This window comes from Xiphophorus couchianus, chromosome 22 (genome assembly GCF_001444195.1).
Source record: "Xiphophorus couchianus chromosome 22, X_couchianus-1.0, whole genome shotgun sequence".
NCBI lineage: Eukaryota > Metazoa > Chordata > Actinopteri > Cyprinodontiformes > Poeciliidae > Xiphophorus > Xiphophorus couchianus.
In genome coordinates, this window is record NC_040249.1 from 3,417,841 (window position 1) to 3,438,781 (window position 20,941).

Consider the following 20,941-nt stretch of genomic DNA (forward strand, 5'->3'; position numbering starts at 1 on the left):
GAATTTCTTAACTCTATAGGCGTTGATGACGCGGCTGTTTGGGTCCTTTCCATCGCACCTCATGCCTCTGTGGCCACAGCCTGCCTCAGCTTTCTGAGCAAAACAGGGTTTTATAACACGTCCTGTGGAAATGGACACCGAAAAAGCTCCTGCTGTAGACGTTGAAGCGGCCGGGGAGAGTAAAGGTGGAGCAGAGGCGTTTACGAAGGTGAAGTCTAAAAAGAAGAACCAGAAACGTAAACGTGAGCAAGACGGAGTGGACATGGACACAGAGGAGAGCGTGGCCATTAAACGGCCGCAGTTTCCACCGATTTCCGGAGACAAGTTACGGGTAATTACCTCTACTTGCGTCCATCACATGTATGTAAAAAAAAATATATAGATTTTTTTTAGGCACTGTTCTGTTTTCAGTACTTTAACAAGTTGGTTTGTGTGCGTCCCCTTTAAAACGCGCGCATGCGCACATCGTTCTTCAGACCTACTAGAAGAAACTAACGATTTATCAATCTTTTTTTTTCCTCCTTTTTTTATATAAACTTTATTTATTATAAACAACAATACAATTGTACTGTGAACAAAACTCAGGAAGATAATAACAATAATTTACCAGGGGGAGCATAAAATAAAGCAAGAAGATAAGAAAACGACAATCAATATAAATATGTATAAAGGAAATAGCACAAATTGTGATATGTGTGCCAGATGTCACAGTGCATTAACATAAAAGATAATCCAAAATTTCTGATTAACAAGCCCGTATTAACGATTTATCTATCGCTTCCTTCAGGGTGATGACGTCTCTAACAGAACCGACACATTCAAACAATGAAATATTTAAACAAGCAATTCAACGTGATGCGTAAACAGCAAAACGAGCCGTGTGACAACAAAACAACTAAACTGTATCCAAATACGTATGGTAATAGTCTTACCATATATAGCTATATAGACATAATATAGTTATGCTAGTTATTGCAGGATTTTATTTACCATTCCTATAAATGTAGCTGTTGTCATGACACTACTGAGTTATTTTATGGCGTCTTCCATTTTGGCGTTGCTGACACGCCTTTTTTGTGATTTATTATTATCTCTTTAATATTTTTGATCATTTATCTATTTTTTTTTTCTCCAACATATTATTGTATTTCAGCCAGGTAGCCAAGTGTGATTTAGCCATTTTGTGTCTTAAGTTAAACTACTTTGACAATGTGTGCAAATAAAACTACCTATGGCAAAATGTTTACTTAAAGAATAGCGCTTAAAAATCCATAAATCTGTTTGTGTCCTGAGATAAGAACGATTATGTTTGCGAGTTAACGAGTGATATAATTAGCACAGATTTGTACTTGCATTTTTAAGGGGGCCTTATTTGGATATGATGTTATCTGTGTGTGTGTGTGATTCAGGGACCAGATGAGATGCGTAAGATTCCCGTTCCAGCTCACAGATACACCCCGCTGAAGGAGAACTGGCTAAAGATTTTCACTCCCATCGTAGAGAACCTGCAGCTTCAAGTGCGATTTAACCTCAAGACCAGGAACGTAGAAATCAAAGTAAGTTCAGACATGTTGGTAGCACTGATTTGAAGTAATGTTACTATTCTTAAGGGTTTTTTTTTTTTTTAATCGCAGCGCTTACAGCCTTGTCTGTTTTGTGTGTTTTATTTTTCAGACGTGCAAAGAGACGCAGGAAATCAGCGCCCTCACGAAAGCGGCAGATTTCGTCAAAGCGTTCATCCTAGGCTTCCAGGTTGAGGTGAGTGCCCAGGTGCTTTTGTTTAAAGTCAGCAGTCGGTGCAAGAAATGCCACGTGATGAACAACCTCAGTATTGATTGGCTGGAGGTTAGCCGATAGTCGTCCCTTTTTGGAAGTCGAAACCTTTGAAGGTTGTGATTTCAAGTTTGCAGGGATCCATGGAGTCGTTGACGTTGAACTCGCTGGATTTCTGCCAGTGATGTAACAGTCGCCTTTCCTCTTCCCAGGATGCCATGGCGCTCATCAGATTAGACGAGCTTTTCCTTGAAAGCTTTGATGTCACAGACGGTGAGATTGCGAAACCCGAGGCCTTCTGTCTGCTCTCCTACTCTGCACTTGCTTGTTCTCCTTTTTCTTTGCAACAGATTTACCTTTTTGTTGCTTTTCTTTCTCTGTTCGCAGTAAAACCTTTGAAAGGCGACCACTTATCCAGGGCCATCGGAAGAATAGCAGGGAAGGGAGGAAAAACGAAATTCACCATTGAGAATGTGACAAAGACTCGCATCGTTCTGGCAGAGACGTATGTGCTCCAACTTGTGATTCGCCCATCACAGTTAAACCTTTGTGATTTTTTTTTTTTTTTTTTTTACCCCAATATGTGTGTATTTAGAGCTTTTCTCTAAATGTGTCTCAACAGGAAAATCCACATTTTAGGTTCTTTTCAGAATATCAAGATGGCCCGAACAGCAATATGTAACCTGATTTTAGGTAAGCAGCCGATCATTTAACATTTAGATCAAAACTCTAAATGCTGGAAATGACCTTTAAAACCTCCCCCGCGCCTCTCAACAGGAAGTCCACCTTCAAAGGTTTACGGTAACATCAGAGCGGTGGCCAGCAGGACTGCGGAGAGATTCTGAAACCTGATTGGCTGCTGCGTGCCTTCCTCTCCTCCCTTTCTGTAACTGCGATGAGTTGAGTTCACGGACTGGCGTTTGGGATGGAAAGCCATCATAATTTTTAATGAACAGTGTTGATCTCTGGAAGTATGAGTTATGTAAATAAATATAAAAAAAAAACAATAAAGGAGGCTTATTTCTGTGACTGAATGTTTTTAGCAGATCAGTTTTGAGGATGAAGGTTTGATAAATGATTAGGTTTAGGGAAATATTTGACAGCTATAGTTGGAATAGGAGCCATTTACTCAAATAAGACCACCTATTTAATTTTCATATCTTTTAAAAATAATCTTTTTGTTTTATCTCTGAAGCAGCTCAAGAATTTGAAGTAAATGATTCACTTTTATCAAACTTCTTTAGACGGCCTTGGACAGTTAGAACCTCACCATTGTGTTTATTGTCATTTCAACAGTCAGGAGCAAATCAAACTAAACTAATGAGGCTAAAACAGGGCAAACCTTCACAATGTTAGTCATGTGGACCTGGTAGATATGCCAGGGTGTGTTAATTTATTTATTCTTTTAACCTGAAATTGCACCTCTTTCAGTTTTTATTTGAATTTTTCAGTATTAACATTAAACATCCATATGTCTAAAGCACAGTGTTGGTATTTGGTAGCACTGTTGCCTCGCAGCAAGAAGGTCCTGGGTTCGATTCCCGGCCCGGGGTCTTTCATGCACGGAGTTTGCATGTTCTCCTTGTGCATGGTGGGTTCTCTCCGGGTACTCCGTTTTCCTCTCACAGTCCAAAAACATGACTGTCAGGTTAATTGGTCTCTCTAAATTCTCCCTAGGTGTGAGTGTGTGTGTGCATGGTTGTGTGTTCTGTCTGTTTCTGTGTTGCCCTGCGATGGACTGGCGACCTGTCCAGGGTGACCCCGCCTCTCGCCCGGAACGTTAGATGGAGATAGTCACTGACCCCACTAGGGACGAGGTTGTCCTAATTGTTTCACACAACTGTGTTCTGGATGATTTCTGAAGTGAAATATAATAGATGAAAGTTCTTTGAGTTTAATTTGTGGACTGTAGAATCATGATGTAGTCCAAATAGTGAAACATTAAATGGGCACTTTGATTTAAACACAATACAATAAAACTTTTAACTTTGGAACTTGCAAAAGTTAAAAGTTTTGCAAGTTCAAAAGTTAACACAAGGTGTGTACATTTATCCTGTATACATCCTGTAAATCAGAATTTGTGATTTCTAAAACTTGGTGTCGTATTTTTAGTTGAACTGACTCAATTCTGCAGAATTGAGTCAGTTGACTGAATAGTGACGATTGCAGCATCATGTATCAGTGGATATCAGTAGATGTAGATGAAACATGACAGGACACAACGTGGGTTATCCACTTCCTACTGCAGAATGTCGGCCTAAGTTTTTGATTTGACATTTAACTTGTATTTTCCTCATTTGTTTACCGTTCTAGTGTGAACATAAACTAATGAGAATGCAATTCATTTTGGGCTTTATTTTTTTATTTGAACCCTTCTTGTTTAATAAATGTATGCAATTAAAATCCACACAAGGCTCAAATAATTACATAAATTTTGGATCTTTGTTTCCTTTTTATACGTTTAATATTTTCAATAGGGTTGATGTTTGGGGCTATTACAGAATCTTAATGTTAGCTTAGTTCTATTAAATCAGTTTTGGATTATTGTTCTGTTGTAAAACTCAATTGTATGTTAGGTTTTCACCATAAGACCAAAACTGTCAAAAGAACAATGGTTGCTATTCTCAGGAGCCACCAATGACAGGCCTATTAGAAACTGAAAACTACTTACAATCTTCAATAAAGCAAGTTTAACAACATGAAGGTTGTCGACCGAGACAGAAGTCTCTGCTCCTTACAGGTTTGCTGAAATTCTAAGCCGAGTGCGTGGACGAGCCAAACGTTTTGGGTAGAAAGGCTCTTTTGGCAAGACGATGAAAGCCATTCGGCCACGATAGCAAGACGTATTTAAATGAGCCAATGTGAGGCCAACAGGACAATGACTGGGGCTGATGAAGCAGGACAATGTTAGGCTCCTGGGACAGATGGCGCTGACCTCAAGGCTTCTGAAATCGTGAGGTCTATTCTCAACAGCAGTGGAAATGCCAAGGAACCGACAGATTGAAACAAACCCTACCAGTTCTGCCCAGAGCGGTGAGACATCCTGACAGAATAATGAGAGAAACTCATTATTCTGAGTTTCTCTCAGAATAATGAGAGAAACTTGGTGATAACGCAGTTTCTCAGCAACTTGCTAAACAATTTTTGCTAACTATTGTATTGGACAATGTTCAGCTCACAATAGATTTAACATACATTTTGTCCACTCAATTGCTTTTTTAAGGAACAATGAAGTTGTTTGTTGTAAGGTCATCCAACCTTTAAAAAAAAAAAATTAAAATTAAAAACTCATTTCAGCTGCTTGTATCTGTGATCTCGTTCTTTTCGGTCATGACCCAAAGCCCATGACCACAGATGATGTATATCGAGCAGTAAATCAAGAGCTTAACTTTTTGACTCGGCTCTCTCTTTAACATGAGAAAGCAGTACAGCTCTTGCATCAATGTGGACTCTTGCACCAAACAGTTAATCACACCTCTCTTTTCCCCCGCCCCCGTCTTCCTGATCTGAAGAAGGCGCCTTACCGTTCTCCGGCTCAAGAGTGTAGCCCCAGATTTGGAGGTACTGATCCTCAATCTGGCCGCGAGCCGCTCCAGTGGAAGCTGGAGATCCCGGCCTGATGATGCCAATAAGACAAGATCATCTGCAAAGAGCAGAGATCCTGTCCTGAAACTGTCCATAAAAGTTACAAACAGATCCTGCGGAGAGGGCAGCCTTGGTAGAGTCCAGCTCTCACCAGAAACGATTTACTTGCCAGCAAAAAAAAACAAAACAAGAATATTTCAACTAAATCGTTCACATCTTTAGAAGTCAGAATGAGGGGAGGGAAACATGTTACTTTCAACATTTCAAAGTTTATTTAAATTTTATTTCATTTTCATACAGTATCAAGTTTCCAACAGTCCCACAGCATAATATGCAGCATGCAGAAAAAGGAAAAGAAAAAAAAAAAAAAAGGTTCTCAAACTTAAATCTTTTCAGGTATTCCCACGCAAACTAAAAAGAACCCAATTCCCTCAGAGAAAAAAGTAGCACTTACAAACTAAAGCGCGGTCTGAACTATACAGAGAACAGAGAGCCAGAACTGCATTTAACAAATACTTATATACAAAAGAAAAAAAAAAATTTTAAATCAAATTTCCCCTTTACGCTGAGTACAGTGTGTGGCAGTTTGAGACAGGATCAGATATGCAACTTTTACTGGAATCGAAGCATCTCGCTGACCCGGGTAAAATACAAAAAAGTTACATGTAGTTCAGTTCATTTGGATTACCGCTCATAATATGTGTACATTTACCAAAGTTTGGCAACATCCATATTGTATACCGTAAAATTCTTAAATATATTAACATCACCATCCATGTGTAAACAAGAGTTTTATTTCAAAAAATTGATCTACATGCACAACAAAAAAAAAAAAAATACTTCCATGTCATGCAAGCACAGGGAGGCCCAAAGCCGTGCAGAGCTCAGGGATGGGGAACAATAGAGCACTCCAGATCTGACTGAGAAGTTCTGTTAAAACTAGCAGTTGGCCTCCAAAGCAAAACGGACATCGATCCCAATGCTGTTAATAGTAGGAAGCATTTTTCCCCTTGGACATAAAAAAAAATAAAATAAAAATTTGGTTGAATTTAAGGTTTTGGTTGTTTTTTTTATTTTGTTTTTTTCCTATCCCTGCTTGAATCAGCAGGTTTGGAAAAAGAAGGACTGGGGGAGAGAAAAACAACATGTTTGTGAGAGAAAATAGTAGTAATAATAATAATAATAATAATAATAATAAGTGGAAGTGGAAGCCAACTTTTGAAATGTACACGCTCCAGATAAAAACAGAAAATCCTAAAAACTAGCCATTGCACACCGATCATGCTAACGTGTTAAGATTAAGTGTTTTTGCGTTGAAGGAAACTGACCCGTCCTGTGCTGCACTGAGACATTTCAGAGGCAAAGCCTTCCCTCCTCTTCCTCTTTCTGCGGTTCGATAAAATGAGCACACATTGTTTACCTAAAATACACATATCGGGTTTTTTTTTCTCCTTAAAAAGTAAAGAAAAAGAAAGAAAAACAACAAACGACAACTGCTGCCTGCAGGTAAGTCTCTTAAGTTGCTTTATCCTCGCACAAACAGCCTAAAAATCTCATAACTGTTCTCTCTCAGTTCTTTGCCAAAATGTCATCCAGCATGGTCTGCTAGCGGCACAGAAAAAGCATGGTTTCCACTACAGTTCAATAGCGAGTGCTTAACTATTCTTTGCATTGAAGATTGTCATTATGGATGAGCAATGCTTTCTTCCGCAGTAAACCATGTTATCAGCTTGCAGCCATGACTGGTTTAAGTTTTTTGTTTTTTTTTTGTCCTTTTTCTTTATCTGGAAAGACATTTTCTTGGCATTAATTGAACCTAGCTAGAATCTCATGACAGGAAACGGGGATGATGTCCGACAATATGAACACATTCTTACGTATAAATAAAACTAGCAATCTTATTAGAAAAAAAAAGAAAAAAAAAAAAAAAAAAAAAGACGATGAGAAGCGTCGCTAAGATTGGAAGCTTTTAAATGGTCGGTTCAAACTGAGCGCGGGAGCCAAAAAAAGAAAAAAAGGTTATGAAATTTTGTTATGTATTTACGATGCCTCGCAGTCGTGCAGTTGGAAGCGTCGCCCTCCGGTTTCCCCCCCCCCCTCCGTGTGAATGAATGCAGTGATGATAGTTAATAACGAACTGGTTCTGGATATGTTCTGGTTGGCACTTCATACCCTACTTTCTAGCTGTACTGCTGCGAGTGTAAATACACTACACACGTCCTCTCAAAAAAAAAAAAAAAGAAAAATAAATGCAGATATATAGTTGTATTTTTTCTTTATAAAAGACAACAAAAATAAATATCAAAAATAACAATTACCCAAAAAAAAAAAAAGGATGAAATATGAACAAGCCAACCAGCCTCTTCACTGCGCCCCTCCTCTACCCCCCTTTTTTCTTCCACAACCAGAGATGCTCTTTGCAAATGACCAAATGGATGTCCTTCAGTCTCTTAAAGTGCTACGACCGGGTTATTGCGGACTTACAGTTCAATAACACTTCAAAGTTGGCTTCACGAGGCTCGTGGTTTTTTGAAAGCAAAAAAAAAAAAGAAGGAAGAAAAATGAGAGAAAAGAAAAAGCGGCTTCACAGAGAGATAGATATAAAGAGAGAGAATACTTCCATTGAGTTACACAGAGAGCGTTTTGCCAGACGTCTTTGAGCAGATCTTCGGAAATGGTGGAGAAAAGCGAGTGTTGAGGGCGAGGAGGGCGATTCAGCAAGCGGAGGGCGCTCACACGTCCACCACCATCTTTTTGTGTATATCGAGGCCGCCGACCACCTGGGTTTTGAAGGAAAGGAAGAAGAGACAAAACCGAGGTGAGACGGCAAACATGCGAACACAGACATCTCTATGTTGGGAGTTTTTACTCATGAATAAGTCCTAAAATCCAAACAGTTTGAAGACGGTACTGACCAAACTGAGAAGTGTGCTCACATTTATAAAACAAAACAGGCGAGAGTTGGGCACCACTGTATGAATAAATAGCTCAACTAAATAAGATATTTGTTTGCTGTACTTTCAGGGTTAATCTAGGAAGCAACAAGCAATAATGATGTCGGTGCACTAAGGAAATTTACCACTACAAATCTAATTGCTTTGGAGAATTTGAGTGTTTAATTTAAATGTTTGCTCAAGTTCATGTAAAAAAAAAAATATATATATATAATATGTCTAACATTTTAACAGCTAGTGTAGGGATAATTGTTGCTCTATTGTTTAGACGTTGAATAGATAAAAAGTAGGAAGTGGTTTTAGTAAACAGTAACATTCTTATTTCAAGGTTAACAACTGATTCTTTACACCAAACAGCTTCAAGCGGACGATGAACGTTTTGGGTGTTAGTAGGATCCTTGCGTACGGAACGGTACAAATCTACACACAAAGATCAGATTAGACTAAAAGCTTTGAACAAATCAAAATGTAAATCACAGCTCTATTAGGTTAAATTAAAATTAAATTAATTTAAGGACGTTATGAATATTTGACTAGAAAATCATGAGTCAACAGTGCTTAAAATAGCTTACAATTCAACAGTGGTGTACCTGGACAGATCTGGATTCAATTGAAAAATTTGGACTGGATTATTCTAGTCTGAACATCAGCTTTATTAGCAAGACATTTATTGTGTTGGTTTGTTAGCGATCTGAACTGAAAACAGGTTTTAAAGCTTTAGCATAATTTACGACCCAAATGTTAAAGGATACACACAGCCACAATGAAGAAGAGAAATTCTACTTTTACTTTTTAATAGTGTGTGTGTTAGTAACGCAAAAAATCAAAAACTGATAAGTGAGGGTAAGAAAAGCCCAAATATAAAAAGTCACCTAAATGCAAAGCAACACAAGCCCACCATTGCCACATCCAGTTTGCAAATACTCCAAACCTTGTTTTACTACCAACACCCTTCAAACTCAATCTTTATCTATATTTTTTAAACAGATTCTCTAACAGAACTGCTGAAATGGTGATAAACTCTTTGAAGCGTGAAATGTTTGAGCTGCAGCACTTCTCCTGCACCGTTCCGAAAATACACCCTGAAAAGGACGGCGAGCCGTTTTAGTTCAAGGCTCTGGGGATCGAGCTGTCAAATACGGACCCTGTGTCTGTCAGAGCCAGATATGGAGCCTTTCATTTCAGAACCTGGCTCGGAGCGAAACCGCTTCCCTCTGGGGGCCGCCGAGAGACGAGCCGGTGGATGTGGCTTTTCAAAAAAGGAGAACACCCATCGTATTCAAACAGCTGTCTTTGCCCCTTTGATCTGAAATCGGATAGTAGACTTTTAATTTCCACAACAGGGCCGGATTATAAATCAGTATGACAGAAGAAGTCGCTGGTTTTAAACAGCATCTCTACAGTCTCACCACAGCAGCATTACACACAGCTCCTCCGACATAAGCAGTGCTCGCTGAAACTGAAACCCGAAGCTGTCGAGCCCCAGCAAAACAACAACAACAATAAAAAACTAAAACCCAGCTGTCTTTCCAGAGACTTCTTTCCCCTTTGACCTATTGCCGCCTCCGCAAATCGGCAGGATCAGCAGAAACGTCAACGCTCCCCTCTGAGAAACCCCTCATGAGAGCTTCGACTTACTGCACAGAACTCTTCGAAGGATATCCTGCCGTCTCCGTCCTTGTCTGCGTTTATAATGGTCTTGTCCACGATCTGCTGGAGCTGCGTGTCCTTCAAGTTGTTGCCCACCATCATCTTCAGCACCTGGAAGAGCTCGCCGTTGGAGATGTAGCCGTCCTTGTCCATGTCGTAAATCCTGAAAGCGACTGAGGTTCGGAATGTGGCATGAAAAGAAAAAGGGAAAGCGCAAGTTAGTCGTGTACAACGTTTTACTTATTGTTTAGAAATGCGTCTTTGATGGTAGAGTAAAAAGTCCTGATTAGAAAGGCTAAGCTAAACAGATAAAAACTCTCCTTTTGAGTAACAAAACAAACACGTGGCTTTGTGATAAGATGGCCTGAATTGACCAGATTTACTTACATCGGAGTTTCTGTTCTTTGTCTCCCTTGACGCTGAACTGTGAGACTCCTTCAATAAACTCTAAGATAAAAAAAAAAAAAAAGTACGTAAATTCAGACCAGAACATCATTGACATCTTTTATCATTTCTCTACGAAATTAAAAGCTCAAACAAAACTCACATCTGGGAATAATTTCACACAAATATGGCCCAAATAAGGCAGTTTTACTTTTTTACGAATTGCCCACATTTTTGATTTCCAAATTTTAAAGACTTAATTAAAGGTCAGTAACCTTTTCACCTAAATGGAACCAAATGTCAAAAGTTTAACAGAGAAAATTAATGGGAATCATTTACTAACGGAATAAAATCCCCATAGCTGTGTTTTGATATGACTTATTGATAATTTAGCCCACATGTTTCCAGTTAAAAACAAAGATATTCTGCAGCCTCAAAAACTGGGTCATGCCCCACTGATTATTGTACATTTTAACATCCATTAGGGTGCTACAGCCATGATTTGTGCTGTACAAAGGGTTTTTCCACACACCTGCCAGGGTGAAGCAGAGATGAAACCCCGTCTTAGTCATACCAATGCAGTTGGTACACTGACAGACTGTTTAAATGTGGTAATTTGTGGATTGTGGAGGTCTAGCAGTGTGGGGTAACAATTTTGAAATGCACCAATCAAGCACATCAAAAGAAAATACTTTCCATAAAAAAACAAAACAAACAAAAAAAAAAACTTCAAGCTACTAATGATCTACTACTCTTTATTTACTTTATTCTGTAGCTTATTTTTTACTGAAAGTAATTCTTCCTTATATAAACAGAGAGAATGCTAATAGTTTTTTCCTGTAGAAAATTATATGTATGACAATTCTGCCCTAAATCTTAAGAGGAAAAAAAAACAGCACCAAAAGAAATACAGCTAACAAATGTAGTTGGGTTTAAAGTTAAAAAAATAAACCCAAAGTTTGACAAAAACTCTGTTGTCCTTTCAACATGTGGAGTTTTTCCAGACTCCTTTCTACTTTCAGCCTTCATTTAGCGTTCATACGAACACCTGAGACTCTTAAGATGTGCAGTTTGTATTCTAGGATCCTCTAGCCACAAAAACACGTTAGGCAGACTTTTCTATTTGAAGCAAAAACAAATCTTTCAGCCCCAGAAAACCATGTCTTATGATAGATAAAACTAAAAATCATCTTGTTAGCTTCTTCATATATGAAGATCAGACCAACATTAGAGCTGAGAACCGGGCATCAAACCCTCCGGCCGGGTCTGTGGCTTACCTTTAAAGTCCACCTCTCCGTTCCCGTCCGTGTCGAATATGTCGATAACCCTCTGTACCAGCGGGTTCTGTTGCAGCTCCGGCAGAGACATGAATTCCTCCACGCTGAGCGAGCCCGAGTTATCTAGGTCGAGTTTCTTAAATCTCTTCCCTAGCCTCTTAATCTCATCAGCATCGACTGAACATGGAGAAAAAGAAAAGAGACGGACAAAGGATCTGGATGAGACATTGTCCTTGTGGGCATCTGACCAAAGTTCTAGATTATCACAGCGGCTATGAGCCACAATGTGTGCAAGTGTTGGATTGACATTGTGTTCACAGCCTGAACACAAGGAACAAAAAACTGGCCTGTAAGCACCGATCTGAAAACATTTCACGCACAAACCAAACTATATTTTTATGCAAATGACACCCTTGACAAAACCTGCATGTCATGAATCTTACAAGTTTTACAAACGGGTCAATGACGACCCGACATAGACAGCCTCAAGCCACAGAACCGCACACACCACAGCAGCTCGTTGTGCTCCTAGCAACTATTGAAAACCATTGACTTGCTAGACTGCAAACATTAAGGAAGCCAAAAAATGAGAAGTCCTTCTCTCAACCAAAATCAAGATAACTTAAAAGGAAAAAAAATAGAATCAAGAAGAAGGATTATGAAATTGTACCTGATTTCTGCAAACTTACAGCCTTTGTTGTTGGTTCATTTTTATTAGACGCCGTTTGGGTGTTTTTTTCTCCAGCCATGAGGGAAACGCCTCGCCTCTCAGGCCGCTATGCTGAGAAATAAGCTAGGAGTAATCCAGGAGCAATAATGCTGTCTGTTGTTAATTACTGTATAAGCTCATTCACATGGTCACATGATCACACTAGCCAACCACAAACTATTACTTTATGTGCTGTAAGCTGGGTTCCTAATGGCATAGATCTTCAAAAAGATAGGTGTGGCTAATCTGAATGAAGCCAAAAGTTCCAAGAGGTCATGATGGGGGTTTTCCCCGAGATGATTTCATCCATTTAGTAACGTCCATTTTATAACAATGAGAATTGTTCAGAGCTGATATTTTGGCCTTAGCCGTTTAGATGTGATTTGAACCAAATGGGAGAGGCTGTAATTGCATGACTCTGCTGTTTTCTGACATGATGCAAGGCAAGGGAAGCAGGACGGCGGGTGTGCGTGGTGTCCTGCGTTTCAGCACTCCAGCTCGATGACTAATCTGCAAGTGTTGGAGGAAGGAGAAGGGAATGAGAGAGGGTGAGAAAGACAGATTGAGAGGGAGAAACTTAGGATGGCCGAAACTGCAATAAACTCAGACTCGGGTGGACATTTTTTAAAACCGCCACCCAATCTACACATTTTTTTGGGTCCCGTTTTTTGTTGATGTGAACCGTTTTCCTCAATTTGCCTTCAGGTACACGATGTTAGCAGAGCACTGTTGTGTGAATGTTAGCAAAAGAAGAAGAAGAAGAAAAAAAGGCTTTGCTTTAGGGTTGTGACAATTTGCAACAGTCAGAGTTTTAGTGGGAATCCAACAATACAAATCAACTTTAGCATATCGTCCATCTAACATGAGAGAATACATTGAAGAAAGAAAAATCTAAGCAAGGAAAAAAAAAAAAAAAACAGAATTATAGTTATTCTGAGAAGATACTGGGTTCTGTATAGCCTGGCTATCAAACTTTTGGTTGACAGCTGAGGCTGTTTTCATACCGATGGGTCACTTAATTTAGTCTGAATCAGTTGATGATCTTCAACTGATTCAGACTAAACTTTTCAACATCAACTGTTCAACATCAAAAGTAAGTACGTAAACAATTAGATGAACTTTTTCCATATTCTCCATTTACAAGTACATTCCTTTTGGATACCAACCCATTTCCCCCCTCAAGTCCTACTTACCACGATTCACTAGAATTGATCAGGCCAGGGCATTAAGAGCAGCAGACATTTAACCAACTGGCGAGATGCATTAGGGTTTCCCCCAGAGTATCATAAGTCTGGTGGGCCACCAGGCTTTGCTCGTCACCCCACCAGGCTAAGCTTTGTTTGTTTATTTTAATACACCAGTAACAGTCGCATAAAAACACAGTGGACATGGCACCATCCATTTTAAATCAATCAAACGTTAAATTCATGCCACCAATATTTTTCTTTATTTTTATTAGGTTGTAATTCAATATTTCATAAGTGTACAATTCTGCAGCAATCTGGATTTTATTTGAAAATCTTTATTTTTAATCCTGTGCTTGTTCAGCAGTCATGTTCACTAAACTCAACGAGCATGACCCTAAGAAAACTCCTAAACCTGGACCACGCAAGTTGTCGCCATGCCCAGTAAAATACTTTTAGGACAATATTTTTTTTATTTTTACGGCCGAGAGACTGTTCAGTGGCCTGGAATGACCTCACATTTCCTTTTCCCCTAATAATAATAAAGTGTTAGATTATTTGGCAATACATTTTATTAAATGGCTCAAGAGTATGATAAATATCACTAAGGTGCATTGAGTTCACTAAACTGGAAGAGAAGAGATAAGGTGGGGTCACTGGTCCAACAATGTAAATCTTTAAAAGAACAGACCTAAAATAAGAACTATTAAAGAGAGAGGGCTATTATTTCAACAAAAACAAGATCTATTAAGAAGAGGAGGTCAAAGAAAACATTCTCAACATTTACAATCAAACTATGGGAAATTTTAGCTGTAAAAACCTGATGAATTCAGTTGGTTATACAACAGCTATTTTAGCTCGTTTCAAATATTTAATTACTATGCTTCGCTCTGCATCTAATTTCCATTAAATATGCACATATAAAACATAACTATTAATAGGGAGAGGTCACCAAATTATTTTAATTCATTAGAGGGCATGAATCCACAAACAAGCACACGCTTTTAAAACGGGCTACTCTTCCCCCGGGGCTGGCTCTGTCCACTAGGCCCAGTTATCGGAGCTGAGCAAGCGGCTCTTCTTTGACACAAAACACTTTCTTATCAGCAGCCTCCCGTTTCCTGTTAACAGCAGATGACACCAGCTTAGCTCACAACAGCTGAGCCCGTCCATGGAGTATCAATGTTACAGATACAGATTTAGTATTGTAAATCAAAGCCATGTTTAGGAGAGCCTGCTGCACAGCCAAATGTGTCCTTTTCCAACCCGAGGTGTGAGAGTCCATAAGCTTTTCAAGTCATGGACATTTAAGCTGAAAAGCACTTCTTACCAAATACATACCATAAGTCTAGGGAGTAAAACTTCAATCAAACTCATTTTATATATAACATGTAGCGTAGATAACGTGACTAGAGCTGCAGCTATTGATTATCTGAGATTTTGCTATTATTCTGACGATTCATCAGATAAATAAAACTGGCATACTCTTCGGATTCAATTAATCATTTAGAAATGCATGAACACAAAATAAAATTAAATTCCTTTTTTTAAAATAAGACAATAAACCGGTTATTGCCTAAAATGCGATTTTGCCCGGCCCTTTCTGCGGATTGCCACGATGACAATGGCGGATCGATCATTCATATTAGTAACTGTTAAAGAGTATCAGAGACTGAGAGTACGATGAGATCCTGGCAGTCTGAGAGGCAGCTACTCAGAGATCCAAGCAGGAGAATGGCGGCGCTGCGCAGCTGCAAGGAGTCGATCACTACGGGGTGAGGCAGAGCCACTCACCCAGCAGCTAGTAGTAAACAGCTTACAGCCACTGCTAACTCAGGGAGCCAAGGTAGAAAAGCCTTTTCCCTATAGTCTAAAAGACCTTTTTTTATTCCAAAACGCAGCCACAGTATGTCCAACAGAAAAACAAAAGTGCAATCATTTGCATATTGAGAGTCTACAGAGGCTGGTAATCTCCCCACTCAGCTCCTGGATCACTGTTGAAACTATGTTTTATGTCAAAACCACATGAATTAAATGACCGAAACTAATTTTCTCACTGCATCTTTGATTCATTTTGTCCAGCTGTAGACTCTTAGTCTCTGTCCAATCAGTCAGGTATTGTGTGGTTGGTGCTTTTAATCAGTTTTCAGTTAATTAAATCCAAGTCTATGAAACACAAAATGTCACTAAAATCACTCTGTCCTTCTAAAAACATTCAGAATATTGTAAAAGTGCATAGAATCGTATCGATTGCCAAATATTGTGATGTATATCGTGTCGTGACCAGAATATCGTATATCGTATCGTGAGATTATAGTATCGCTACATCCCTAGTATTTACCTTTACTGTTTTTGCTTAATTACTGCTCCGACTGTGCCTTCTGCAAATTTACTTTGTTAGTCTCTATGGTCTCGTTAATTATTTGATTACCAAGTTAGCTGATGTCAATTAATCACGATTAATCCGATTGTTTTCAGCCCTGAATATAGCATGGCTACTTTATTATTTTTGCTATTTTAATGTGAATATTCAATTAATAAGAATTAAACCGAAGCTTTTCAAAAGTATGGCTGACTTAACATAAAGCAGAATTCGGCTGATAAGAGTTCTTCTGAGAATTTGAGTTTTTCCAGAACTTTTTCTTTTTATTTGAATGTTAATTGAAATGTTCTTTTCTATGTTGTACACTAGTATCTTTTGAAACCGTAGTGTGAGCACAATGCAGGAATTTCTGAATAATTTGCATCACCTATCGCCAATGTAGAGAAGACTTATGACTAACCCAATTCTACGAGTTCAGCCTGCGAAAATGTCATTATTCTGAGCCAAACCAATAGGAAGAGGTAAAAACAACAATCTACATTTTCCATCTAGAAAGAGAGAAGTTCTTTGCATAATCTATGAACAGAAGTCAGTTTTCATACATCAGTGATATTCATCAATTCTGTAAGCCAAACTCAATTCACATTTGCACCGTCACACCTTTAAGCAATTCATAACTCGCCAAAGATGCTTGTTTTTGGATTGTGTGAAGAATTATACAAAACAGAGTCCATGTCCTTTGGGTACAAATTGGAATATAAAACAATTTGTAACAGGAATCAGAAAGAAGCTACTTCTGTGTAACACTGTTTACATGTGTTAACTCTTGAACATTACTGCTTAATAGAGATGAGATGTCTTTTGGCAAAAGAAAAAAAGAAAGAAATATCTCATTATATTAAAACTAGGGCTCCAAGATAACAGAAAATACTGTGATTTTTCAACAAGGGACACGTAAATTCAGCAACTCCGACCTAAGTGTTGAAATCTTTTTTTTTCTTCTTAAAGTCTTGTTAACATGACTGTTCACATGTTCTGACAAATATGTGAAATGCTATTTAGATGAGCAAATGACTACAATACTTGGCTTCAATGAACAATTAAACATGTTTCTGAAAAGATAAAAACTGTGACCCATCCCTTAAAATAACTACAGTGATTTGGCTACATATTACTAAAGACTACCACTATTTTGTTTTTAAAGTTAATGAATCAACAGCAACTAAAACTAGGTTAGTTGGTACAATAAATAAATATGTAAATCAAATAAACCAACCAAGTAGGTCTTTTAAATCTAACCGCTTTCTTTTAGTGCAACACCATCAGCTCAGAGATGTACTGAAGCACACTATGAGAAAGAAAAGAAGAAGAAAAAAGAAGAGCTACGACATGTCTGATGCAAATTTTGATACAGCTATTGAGCGGAGAACATCTGAGCACAGCGGCCAGATCCCTTATTGATGTCAGAAGCTGCCAAGAGTGTAGGTACATGTATTATTCATGGCAGCAAAGACGACTGCCTTCTCACAGCCCGACTCCCCTTCTCTGTCTCAATCCAACAAGTCTCATGTCTGCCAGCATCAGAGAACCACATGGTAGCCAGCTCAGCCAAGAAGAACTCATCATTACAGCACTGGATATGGTGCATTTTACGACACCACTAAGTTTTCAGGAAGGGACGCTGGTTTCTTGTTTTGGTGTTAGTAGGACTGAAAATATCCCTCGATTGACCACTGCAAAAATGTGGAGGTAAGATCTGACTGTGACGACTATTTTAGTAATCGATTATTCTCGGCGATTAATCAGTCAATCAAATAAAAAATTGACACGTTCTTCAGATCTTTGCATTTAACCTCTTAGTCACTAAATTAGTTGACAATCATTTCAACAATTCATTAATCACAATTAATCGTTTCAGCCTTATGTCTGTCTGTGCTTGATTCATATTCTGTTACTACACATTTCACCTGTCATGTTATTGATTTTTGATTACATGAATGTGATAGAGGAAGACCAAAGATGAGAGGAAAATCTGATCACGATCTGGTGGGGCCATGAATGTAGGACAATATGAAGATGCTTTGAGCTAAACTGAGTTAGCTTAGCACAATATTAAAAACTTGGCAAATGGGGCCTTTTTTTCTTTTTGAAAAGGCTGGTTTTACCAGTGGACTTAAGAAATATTTACTGTGTAACAATAATCATGCTAAAACTGACGTAGACATGAGGCACTAAAGAGTCAAATAGAAGATCTGGGGTCTGGCAAACCACAGGTGGAGCAGCTCAAAGGCACTAAGCCTCATTAGACTGAAAACAGCAACAGCGATTGGAAGGAAATAAAGTCATGATAATAGAGAAATCCTGGGTTTATGATTTCGTGTCAAAGTCGTGAAGAATACAGCTGATTTATTAGGATTATTGACAGACATGATGTTTCATTCAGATACTACAAAACCAAGTTTTTCTCCCTCTGCAGTGCTGTTAGTCTTCAATACCTAATGAGAACAAAAACTCTTTACAATAACACCCAGAAAAACTAGAGCTAAGCTCACTCTTTAGCTTTTTCACAATCAAACTGACCTGAAACCAGATTGATCAAGGCTAGAAACCACAACTGCCTGCAAATAGCCAGAATTTGCTAATACATGAGACGCCCTTTAAGAACGCTTAAAACTGCTTATTTTAATAAACACCAAATAGCTTAAATGGCTTCAATATGCTCAGTTTACAATCTGGTCACCAACATCTTCAACAGGAAGCCAATTAGACCACAACACTGTCATGAGCTTAAGTAACTGAATACAAGTGTGCAAAGAGAACTACAACTCATTCAGTCAGAGGATGATTGCTATTATACGCTTTTATTTTATTTTTTTACATAATTAATTTTTTTGCATCACTGGGTCTCAATAAGCAGTTTTGTATTTGCATTTTAAATATTTAGGTCTTACATAAGCAAAATCCCTATTGGAGAAAAGCAGTGTTAAAATGGCCTTACATGTACAATATTAGTTCATATTTAACAGTTATCAATTCAACTATATACAATAAGAGGAAAAAGAAAGTGGCAAATATAGCAGAACTGCGTCATAGCTGATGGTTAAGAGAGGAAAACATGAGCATGTCTGATTCGACTACAACCACATGATGCACTTATGCAAGTTCTTCCTACTGTGTGATCAACGTAAGCTCAAAGTCTTTCTAGGGTTAGAAGTAAGGCGGCACTCCTGCTGAATGCAGAGAAAATGCTACAGAACAAAAGTTAAGGCTTCAAATAAGTTCTAGTAACAACAACAACAACAAAAATGCAGTCTGAATTTTATAGACAGCTGTGTTCCTGCAGAAAAGTCTGATGAAAAGGTGACAAATAGATGCGAGAGCCAAGAAAGGTAGGAGATGTTCTGGGAATTTTTTTTTTGTTGCAACACCTGCTACAGAAAAAAAGAAAAAAGAAAATCACAAAGCAGGAGGGGGTTAAGAAGAAAGTGACTAATACGGTAATATGCATTCGTGGTCTGCTGAGCCTCATTTCCTTGGTTTTTACAGAGAAGCGAGAGGCTCAATGATTTGAGACGCAAAATGGACCCTACCGTTGATCGCAAACCTCCTACATAAACCTGAGGAGAAAGACGGATGTGATTTTCACCTCAGCGTAAGAATTCACACTTCAGCCACATATGATGGTATTATGATGCCTCAACATGTACAAACTGTCAAGTGTAGAAAAATAAAAAGACATGTATGTTAAGATATCCTTCATTACAAAGTGTCTTTAAAGCTTAATCTGTTATAAAACATGCTAGAATGATGCGCTTGAAGCTGTGATTTCATTTAGTGCAAGGAGAAGAAATGGGAACTGTTTGCATCATCAGAGGCTCCTCACACCGCCATGCTAATGAGCAGCTTTGAGGGACACCCAATGTAACTGTGAGATGATTATGATAATCTCATATAGTCCACCTCTGAGAGCGCGCGCACACACACATACTCTTTCATAAATGCTGTATGCACCCACAACAGTGTTACTAGGCAACGGAAACCCATTAGCCCCCAAGGTAGCCCACATCCACATGCAGACACACACTGAAAAGAAACACTTAAACAATTGTTCAGAAGGGGAATTCATGAAAACACACACACACACACACACACATATATATATATATATATACACATACACACACATATACACACACCCCTACATATATATATATATACACATATATACAGTACATACATACATATGTAGGTGGCACCGGCCTCTGAGAATGAGTCGTTTTTACTGAATTATTATATTATTATAAAAGCGACGGTAACACGGCGAAGACCCCTGCAAGTCGTCTGGAGGTCTGGCTGATAATTTACATCCCGAATCAGCAAGATAACCCTGAAACAGCCGAGCTATCTGAGGCCCAACCGCTGCAAAGCAGAACCCAGAAAATCTATCCGTTTCCACTCTGAGTAATTATATATATATATATATATATATATATATATATATATATTAAAAAACCCTCATTGTTCCCAAAAGTGTCATTAATGATTGCGTCCTCCTAAGCATGCTAAGCCCTTAAACAGTTCACCCTGCACATTGATGGAGACATGTGACTCCATTAGCGGCCAGCCGGCCTGAATCGAGATGGGCGTTGGAAAGAGGAAGCCACATGGAAGCTTCAGTGTGACTGAAAATAACAGCCTTGTTCTGTGTGGCTTTCCGGGCAGCCAAGACGAGGCATGACGGTGGGTAAACATGAGAAGGTTACATGCACAGCCCAGTAATTACATGGGTTTGACACATGACACTGAGCCAATTAGCATAATGGGGTTGGGTTGAGTAAACAAGGGTGTAGCAATTATAATGAAGGACACAAAGGCAGAATGTAATATAAACACACTTGTCAAAATTGAACATGTTTAAATTCGAGACTAGATTTTTATTTTATTTTTTACAACCCAAAATCTCCATTTAGTTGGGTTTTCTTATGTGTATGTTTGCTTGAAAGTCAGATTTTAGCTAAAACTGAATATATAATAATAAATCTGGACTAAATCGTGTATATACCTAGATGTTGTTTGTTGAAGTTCGCAAAAACTGGAGTTTG

The 20,941-nt window shown here is 38.6% G+C and overlaps 2 protein-coding genes across 2 annotated transcripts in view; one reads left to right on the forward strand and one right to left on the reverse strand.

Moving 5' to 3' along the window:
* Nucleotides 1-25: 25 nt before the first annotated feature.
* pno1 (partner of NOB1 homolog) lies at nucleotides 26-3,253 on the forward strand. The gene is made up of 7 exons (XM_028007325.1): nucleotides 26-331; nucleotides 1,410-1,556; nucleotides 1,675-1,758; nucleotides 1,986-2,046; nucleotides 2,161-2,278; nucleotides 2,396-2,466; nucleotides 2,551-3,253. Exons 1-7 carry the CDS (start codon nucleotides 131-133, stop codon nucleotides 2,616-2,618), a joined length of 750 nt encoding a protein of 249 aa, XP_027863126.1. The 5' UTR covers nucleotides 26-130; the 3' UTR covers nucleotides 2,619-3,253.
* A 2,354-nt stretch (nucleotides 3,254-5,607) lies between these two features.
* The window catches only part of ppp3r1a (protein phosphatase 3, regulatory subunit B, alpha a), a 32,701-nt gene continuing 17,367 nt past the window's right edge, over nucleotides 5,608-20,941 (reverse strand). The window contains exons 3-6 of the mRNA XM_028006844.1: nucleotides 11,624-11,800; nucleotides 10,350-10,409; nucleotides 9,951-10,135; nucleotides 5,608-8,138 (exon numbers count right to left, since the gene is read on the reverse strand). Of these exons, the coding sequence (XP_027862645.1) occupies nucleotides 8,091-8,138; nucleotides 9,951-10,135; nucleotides 10,350-10,409; nucleotides 11,624-11,800 (470 nt within the window). The 3' untranslated portion in view covers nucleotides 5,608-8,090. The remainder of the gene's footprint in view (nucleotides 8,139-9,950; nucleotides 10,136-10,349; nucleotides 10,410-11,623; nucleotides 11,801-20,941) is intronic.

Coding starts and splice junctions, on each gene's coding strand:
- pno1 (XM_028007325.1), top strand. CDS start 131: ATGGACACCGAAAAAGCTCCTGCTGTAGACGTTGAAGCGGCCGGGGAG. Junction 1,557..1,674: donor CCAGGAACGTAGAAATCAAA/GTAAGTTCAGAC, acceptor TTTATTTTTCAG/ACGTGCAAAGAGACGCAGGA. Junction 2,279..2,395: donor CGCATCGTTCTGGCAGAGAC/GTATGTGCTCCA, acceptor GTGTCTCAACAG/GAAAATCCACATTTTAGGTT.